The 8861-nt window shown below is 37.5% G+C and overlaps 1 protein-coding gene across 1 annotated transcript in view; it reads right to left on the bottom strand.

The window, feature by feature from the left end:
• LOC104541395 (mitochondrial inner membrane protease subunit 2-like) overlaps positions 1-8136 on the bottom strand; it is a gene marked incomplete at its 5' end in the record, with an annotated part of 148442 nt that extends 140306 nt beyond the window's left edge. Inside the window, one exon of the mRNA XM_010185452.1 lies at positions 8071-8136. Within this exon, the coding sequence (XP_010183754.1) occupies positions 8071-8136 (66 nt within the window). The remainder of the gene's footprint in view (positions 1-8070) is intronic.
• Between the last annotated feature and the right edge of the window lie 725 nt (positions 8137-8861).

Here is an 8861-nt window from a genome sequence, read left to right as displayed (position 1 = left end):
ATAATAATAATATTGTATCCTATCATATCACTCACACTTTCCAATATGGAAAAAAAAAGTAAAAAAACTAATTTGGAAAACTATGTCTTTTCAATTTTTTCCATTTTTGTATTGTTTGCCTTTGTGAAAAACTATTGAACCAACCCTGTATTTTCTGAAAACAAAATTTAACACGTTTGTACATTTTTTTTCTTGAATTTCAACTTTCTATTCTTATTCTTTCTGTCTCTACATGGACCTTCCTCAATTACTAGGCAATGAAAATCTAATGCAAAGCAAAATCACTTCTTCGTATTTTATAATGAGTATGAAGAATGCAAAATTTTAGAAATCCAGCTTTGCTTCATTACTGGTCCTAAAGATCTACAGAACCTTAGAAATTCATTATGAATTAAAAAAACAATCTCTGTTCTGCCAGATTGTTTTTATAATTTTAAGATGCTGCACCAATATACATTCCCATAATTTGCATTTACAGAAATAGAGTCCTGTTATGCAAGGTCTCTGCAAATGGAAAAGGAATCAAAATCAATGGAAACTATTTAGGAGAGTTGCAAGGGTACAATCAATGCTGAAGACTCATGAAAGAGCATTATATTTGTAACCTAACAAAAGCTTTCATTGCCTTAAAAACATCCAATCAGTACCTAACAACAAGTAGTGCAAAATAAACTGCATAATAAAAATATTTTGGAAGACAAACAGTTTTTAATCAAAGAGCTTGTTTGACTGCTACTACATCCTTTAAATACATAAATTACAAAGAAAAAACAATATAAAGATTGCAATTAGTTAGTTAAAAAGAAAGATGTTCCAAATTTGTAATCTTTGAGGTAGTGTTGTGACTTTGTAGGGTACAATCAGTTCTCACTTCCGTGGATCCCACTAGTACTCTTGTCAATGTGGATCCCCACACTAAGAGATCTATACTCACTACCCAAATATAAAGACAACGGACTTTGAGGAAGAAAGGAATAGGATACAGCCATAAACACAGCCTGTGTATCATTCTAGTCTTTTGATGTCTTTACTGATATTCCATCTTTCTATCCTAACTTTTAGCCACCGCAAGCAGTACCTTACCAAATGACCAGTACCTCAGAATAACTACCAGAGGTCTCTTTGTGTTAGTTGGAGTGGTGAGGGGCATGGAGAGGGAATAAGAAGACTCTTACCACAGCACTAGTGAACATATTTTTTTTTTCTATGTGATTAAATGGCAAAGGTCTGGACACAATTCGTGCCAGGTGGTTGCCTTGAAGATGTTACATATAGAGATATTCTTGTGCTGCAACACTGGCAAAGTCTGTTTTTGCTGAAGGCTATTCTGCTTCCTAGAGGCAGGCAGCAATTTTGTGGTACAATCTAACACAAGTTGCTTTCAAGTAGTAGAGTCTTTTCACGAAGACAGCTGTTTTGTTGGAACACTATCCTTGTTCCTCAGTGAAAATGGTAGTCACAAGTATCTGATGAAATTGAGTTAGTTCAGTGAAAAAAATGAAACAAAAGCAAAATAAACAAACGAACCCCAAAACAAAACAAAACAAAACAAAACAATAAAAGGCCCCACAAAACCAAAACCAGCAAGACAACTTGATGATTGCAACAACTTTTATACTGTAGGGATACTGGATGCTACCCATTCTCCAAGGAAAAAAAAAAAGCAACAAAACACCTGCATGGAGTAGTGAACAGTTTGTTTGAAGCTAAAAGGGTTCTCCAAACAAGTGGACAGAATGACCAGATTTTGGTTGCATTGTAAGGCAGTGTGGTATCTTTGACTGGAAGAAATAAAACAAACTGCAGAAACTTGACAACAGGAGTACACGAAGTTATAGTGTGATTGCTGCATTTAATAGCTGCTGATGGGCTTTATTTCTATTAAGTTTTCCACTCCTTTCTCAAACTCCTTTATATCTCTGTCCTTCCTAAAATTCTGTGGCAATAGTTCCTGCAATTTAATGATGGACTTTGTAGTAAAAGTTGAAAACTTACTAAAGCTTCGCTTAGACCTACAGCCTAACAATATAATGATCTAGCTGCACTGTCATGCTTTGAGAAAAAAAGTGTATTTCCTCATTCACATGTTCAGAGTAGTTTTGGAAGATGCAGCACTTAAATGTAACATCATTTTGCTGAACTATTCAGTACTCGGAACACTGACTCTTAAATAGCCTGACAATATCCCTTGACAAAATTTTTTAAAATTACTCTTCCTATGTGCTAACAATTTTTAAATCAAGTACACTATTAAGAAGCAAACAGTTATATGAATGAAACAGAATTGGCACACCAAGCTGACCTGTGCCACTGAAACAGACAGAAGATAGACAAATTAGATCAGCAAGTTACTGAACAGATTTAATTTTAAATGTCAGTAGTGTAATCCCAATTTTTGTTTACTTCACATAAACTTTCATTTATTTGTGCTACTGAAAACAAACCATAACTTATCTGTGATAGATTACAATAGATTTTTGAATTTCCACTAGTCCATTTAAGATAAATGAGTTTTAAAAAGTTTAATTTCAAGTTAATAAAAGTGTTTTATAATACCAACATTAATTTTTAACAAATTAGATTATATTGACTTTTAAAAGAAGGCCTTCTTCGGAAGAATTATCATTTAAACAGTCTTCAGGAACTGTTGTAATGATTTCCTATGTAAAGTTCATTCTCCTATGAATCCATGGAAAATAAAACAAAATCTGATCTATGAGAGGTACACTTTGCAATATTGTCTATATGCAAGCTGACCTACAGTCTGATCTTTCAGTCTGCCATCCCAGTGAAGGTAAGTGATGGATATCCATATGGCAGTAAAGACACAGAGGTTATTGATGGGTTAGAAACCAAGGTAATGCCTGAGAACAGTCACATAGGAATTATGGCTTCTCCCCCAAAAAAGCTGATGGGATCAACAGCCCAACTGAAGTGCATCTACACCAATACATGCAGGGTGGGCAACAAACAGGAGGAGCTGGAAGTCATTGTGCAGCAAGAAAACTATGACATAGTTAACATCACAGAAAAGTGGTGGGATGACTTGCACAACTGGAGTGCTGCAATGGATGGCTATAAACTCTTCAGAAGAGACAGGCAAGGAAGGAGAGGTGGTGAGGTAGCCCTGTATGCTAGGGACTGTTTCGATTGTCTAGAGCTTGATGATGGTGATGACAGAGTTGAGTGTTTATGTGTTAAAATCAAACGGAAGACCAACAGTGCAGATATCAAGGTGGGAATCTGTTATAGACCAACCAACCAGGATGAAGAGGCAGATAAAATATTCCATAAGCAGCTAGGAGAAGACTCACAATTGCTAGTCCATGTTCTTGTGGGGGACTTAAACTTGCCAGACATCTGCTGGAAATAAAATAAAGCAGACAGGAAGGAGTTTAGGAGGTTCCTGGAGTGTACGGAAGAGAAATTCCTGACAGAGGAGGTGAGGGAGCCAACTAGGAAAGGCACCCCACTGGACCTGTTGTTTGCGACCAAAGAAAGACTTGTGGGTAATATGACAGGTGGAGGCTGTCTGGGGCACAGTGATCACGTAATGATTGTTTTAGATTCTTAGAGAATTAAGGAGAGAAGTCAGCAGAACTGCTATGCTGGACTTCTGGAAGGCATACTTTGGTCTGTTTAGGAGACTGGTTAACAGAGCCCCTTGGGAGTAGCCCTGAAGGGCAAAGGATTTCAGAAAGGCTGAGCATTCTTCAAGAAGGGAACCGTGAAGGTGCAGGAGCAGGTCATCCCCATGTGCCAAAAGATGAGCTGGCAGGGAATAAGACTAGCCTGGCTGAACTGAGAGCTTTGGTTGAAACTCGTGAAAAAAAAGTCTATGTCTTTTGGAAAAAGGGCCAGACAACTCAGGAGGACTACAAAGGTGTCGTGGAGTTATGCAGGGAGAAAAGTGGAAGGGCATTAATCTGGCTACTGCCATAAAGGACAATAAAAAACATTTCTATAAATGCATTAGCAAAGAAAAGACGACTAAGGAGACTATCTGTCTTTTATTGGACATGGGGTGGGAGGGAATATAGTGAGAAAGGATGAGGAAAAGGCTGAGATACTTAATACTTTCTTTGTCACAGTCTTTAATAATAAGACCACTTGTTCTCCAGGTACCCAGCTGCCTGAGCTGGAAGACAGGGAAAAAGAGCAGAATAAATACTCCATGATGCAAGGGGAAATGGTTAGCAACCTGCTACAACACTTAGACACACACAAGTCTATGGGACTGGATGGAATCCACTCAGGTGTACTGAGGGAGCTGGCAGAAGGGCTCACCAAGCCACTTTCAATGACTTAGCAGCCATTCTGGCTAAGTGGGGAGGTCCCAGTTGACTGGAGGTTAGGAAATGTGATGCCCATCTACAAGGAGGGCCAGAAGAAGGATCCGGGGAACTACAGGCCAGTTAGTTTGACCTCGGTGCCAGGGAAGGTTATGGAGCAGATAATCTTGAGTGCCTTCATGCAACATGTACAGGAGAAGCAGGCAATCAGGCCCAGTCAGCATGGGTTTATGAAAGGCAGGTCCTGTTTGACTAACCTGACCTCCTTTTATGAAATGTTGACCGCTCAGTGTTAGAAAAGGCTGTGAATGTTATTTACCTAGACTTTAGTAAAGTCTTTGACATAATTTTTCAGAGACTTCTCCTGGAGAAACTGGCTGCTCATGGCTTTGACAGGTTTAATTTTTGCTGGGTAAAACACTGACTGGACAGCTGGGCCCAAAATGTTGTGGTGAATGGAGTTAAAACGAGGTTGGCAGCCAGTCACAACTGGTGTTCCACAGGGCTCAGCAGTGGAACCAGCTCTGTTTATTAACTTTACCAATGATCTGGACAAGGGAATCCAGTGCACCCTCAATAAGTTTGTAGATGACACCAAGTTGGGCAGGAGTGTTGATCTGCTGAAGGGTAGAAAAAGAGGGACTTGGATATGCTGGATCAACAGGTTGGGGCCAATTGTATGAGGTTCAACAGGGCCAAGTGCTGAGTCCAGCGTTTGAGTTACAACAACCCCATGGAACACTGCAGTTCTGCGGAAGAGTGACTGGAAAGCTGACCAGTGGAAAAGGACCTGGCAGTGCTGGTAAACAGCCAGTTAAATATGAGCCAGCAGTGTGCCCAGGTGGCCAAGAAGCATATTGGCTTGCATCACAAATAGTGTGGCCAGCAGGGGTAGAGAAGTGATCGTGCTCCTGTACTCAGTGCCAGTGAGGCTGCACATCAAATGCTGTGTTCAGTTTTGGGCCCCTCACTACCAGAAGGACATTGAAGTGCTGGAGCATGTCCAGAGAAGGTCAACGAAGTTGGTGAAGCATCTAGAGCACAAGTCTTATGACGAGTGGCTGATGTAACTGGGGTTGTTTAGCTTGGTGAAGCGCAGGCTGAGGAGAGACCTTATAGCTATCTACAATTACCTGAAAGGAGGTTGTAGAAAGGTGGATGTCTGTCTGTTCTCTCAAGTAACAAGTGATAGGACAAGAGGAAATGGCCTCAATTTGCACCAGAGGAGGTTTAGATTAGATATTAGGAATTTGTTTTTTCACCGAAAGGGTTGCCAAGCATTGGAACAGGCTGCCCAAGGATGTGGTTGAGTCACCACCTCTGGAGGCATTTAAAAGACATGTATATGTGGTGCTTAGGGATGTGGTTTAGTGGTGGAGTTGGCAGTGCTAGGTTAACAGTTGGACTTGATGATCTTAAAGGTCTTTTCCAACCTAAACAATTCTATGATTCTCTGATTCTAAGGTCAGTATATATTAGTTTCGCATCACGTTTAACCCATACCAAAAAAGAGTCAGAACAATTGGGAAGAGTCCCATACTTTCAGATACATTTTTGTACACGACACATGTTGCTTCCAGTTTCATTCAGAGCATCAGTGTATGCTGATCAGGAATAACTCAATATATAAAAATATATAGACATAAAATCTTAAGATATCAAAACCAATTATTTTTGCTTTGTAATAAATACTGTCTTCAGACATCAAAGGAGTTGAAATCTCCTGTTTTCAATACATGCTTTCAGATACCAGTTTTCTGTTTCAGTCACAAATATACTAGACACATATCTGCTTGCAGTATCATTACAAAAATAATACATATTTTATTAAAATCTTGTCAGTTTTGCTGTTTTATTACCTAAGCTTTTGCTTTTTAGTGTCACGAAATGTGTCAAGTATTACTTACATTTCTTATGCATACACAATTAAGGGACAATAATATGTAACAAAAATTCATCAAGTTATAATAGTCCAATAATTTATTCTTTAGCTAAAAACTAGTTTCTACTTTTAAAGCAAGAGGCTCTGGGACAATTTGCATCCATATAGATAGAAAAAATGCACATCTGACGTACCGAGATTAACATTTCTATCAATAAATTAATCTAATCTGTTTTACCAAAGACAAACAAGGATCATTGTACAGTCCTCTGTATCCATGAGTGGTTCACTAATGTACAGGCTCATCAGTATTCTACACACACTCTCAGGGCTATTATGCCTCATACTTTTGTCCATTTGGCCAAGAACACCCACAGAAGTTAATGAAAAGTTCAGTCTTAAGACATTTGAATGTACAGCATAATTAATTTGCTACAGCTGGAATTTAAGTTATTAAATATCTTTTATATTATCAAAAACTACATTCCATTTCAAAAATTCAGACAAATATGTTAATAATATAGAACAGCGAAAAGTAACACTTGGAGTTGCCTTATATTGCTACCACTGATTGACATTGTATCAGAAATGAATGAGGAACGCTGAATGCTGAATCATGAATATCAGTCTTATCACTTATATGAATTATAGCATTAATATCTACTACATCAAGGAATAAGTACCTTTTTAAGGACATAGATCTATAAAAGGTGTCACTCGGTAGCACACGCTACTCCTATGTTTTTAGGTCCTACTACTCCTGGTTTTACCTAGTTTTAGCTGTAGATGTCCACAGTTTTTGGACATCAAATTATCTGCTTAGTGTATGATATTTCAGGTAATTTGCTTCAACAGATATGTCAGAATCTATTTTCATTTCTCAAATTGAGATGATTTGGAATTTTTCAATAAAACAGAAATTATATCAACTGCAAGAGGGAAAAAAAAAAGATACAGACATGTTCCATAATGTCCAAACGCCCACCAGTGCTCCTATTAACTAGAGCTCATTGAGACCACAATCAAATCCTCGATTTGAATTGCAGCTGCCAAGTAGTTCTTAGGTACTCACTACACCAGAGTAAGAATCATTATCTAAATTAATTGAGTCTCAGACTGCCATATTATCTGAGAGTTTCCAAGGTCATTCATATTTCAGTGTGGGAAACTAGGGATTTACCCTCTCAGGTAAATGATTTACCCTCTAGGGATTTACCCTCTCAGGTAAATGCCAATTCTAGTCTCTACCTAGGAAACAGAAACCCTTTCAAACAAGCATTTTCATCAAAATAATACTGTTCCCACAAAAACTTTTGATTTACATCTGCTAGTAATTTATTTTCAACCAGCCCCAATAGGAAGGTCTACCTGTCAGAGTAAACTAAGTCCTGAAGTACTCTAGAATCTATTCTTGCTACAATTTATTTTTTTTCTGATAGAATAATACAGTCCAAATAAATGATAATAAAAAAATAAATAAAATAAATTTTTAAAAAATCTGGAACAAAATTTTTAAAACCCCAATCCTTAAAAAAACCCTACTTTTATTTGCCAACCACAGTATGAAACATCAGCTGGACTGTCTACATGAAAAATCACAGTCCTGTAATCCTATTGAAAAAATACTGTACAATTACCTGCCTTGATATACGACAGAGATGTTCTAAGAAACAAGCATTATTTGCACCCATGTACCTTTCATGAGAGAGTGAGGAGTTTGGTATAGCATTTCTCCTCTCATTAAAAAGGAGACAGGTACAATGCTGACATCCATGTTAAGAATAGATAGAAAGAAAATACTAGAAAGTTCTCGTTGTCTAGGATACTGATTTAAAATCCACTGGAAAGCTGCACTACTCCTATAAAGACTCAGAAACTAAGGCTTAAAATACTTACTTGATAATGTCTCCTTCAAGAGCAATCACTCGTTTAATGATCTTCTGTTCAGGGTTTCTAGGAGACCTGAGACAGAGGATAAGGTTATACAATCAGTAATGTTCCCATTGTTTTAAGAAAATGAAAAGAAATTCCACAAAGAAATAGACACTATTAAAGCCATTAGGAGATTCCACGTTCTCCTTGGTATAGCATCAATCATGATGTTCTACCCTGACGTGAAGCTACTGTAATCATTCTCATTGCAAAACATCACTGAAAAGCAGATGCTGAAAAATGACCTGCTTACAAACATCACAAAATCAACATACCTTTTATCATGAAAAACACACTCCACAATATTCAAAGCAGAATGTCCCACTACCAACTAAGACAATACATTTGCAAATAGATCAATGTATTAAAACCCAAATCCCTCATCAGACTTTAACATCATATTGTGCATAAACATTAATGTCATTCACTCACTTTGGGAAAAAAATTCTCCCTATGTTATATCAATACTTCTCACTGATTTAGGTAAACCTTGCCTAGGGAATTGTGGAATTTTTAAAAAAGCTGTAAAATTTTCTGAAAGTTTCAGCTTTACTTAAAGCTTTTTAATGCAATACCACATTTTCACTTTAAGTTGTTTTCCTGTAAGTATATTTTATTGAGAGGATTCTGATAATGTATTACAAAGTATTATGAGAAAGCAAAGCTGAACCTGCATGCCCAGCCTGAACACTCCAACTTCCTGAATGTATATTACTAAATAGGACTATTACAGAATCACACAGAATCACAGAATG

The sequence above is a fragment of the Mesitornis unicolor genome, unplaced genomic scaffold (genome assembly GCF_000695765.1).
Source record: "Mesitornis unicolor isolate BGI_N332 unplaced genomic scaffold, ASM69576v1 scaffold6895, whole genome shotgun sequence".
NCBI classification, from domain to species: domain Eukaryota; kingdom Metazoa; phylum Chordata; class Aves; order Mesitornithiformes; family Mesitornithidae; genus Mesitornis; species Mesitornis unicolor.
Note: the sequence above shows the minus strand (reverse complement) of the source record. Positions and strands in the feature narration are given on the sequence as shown.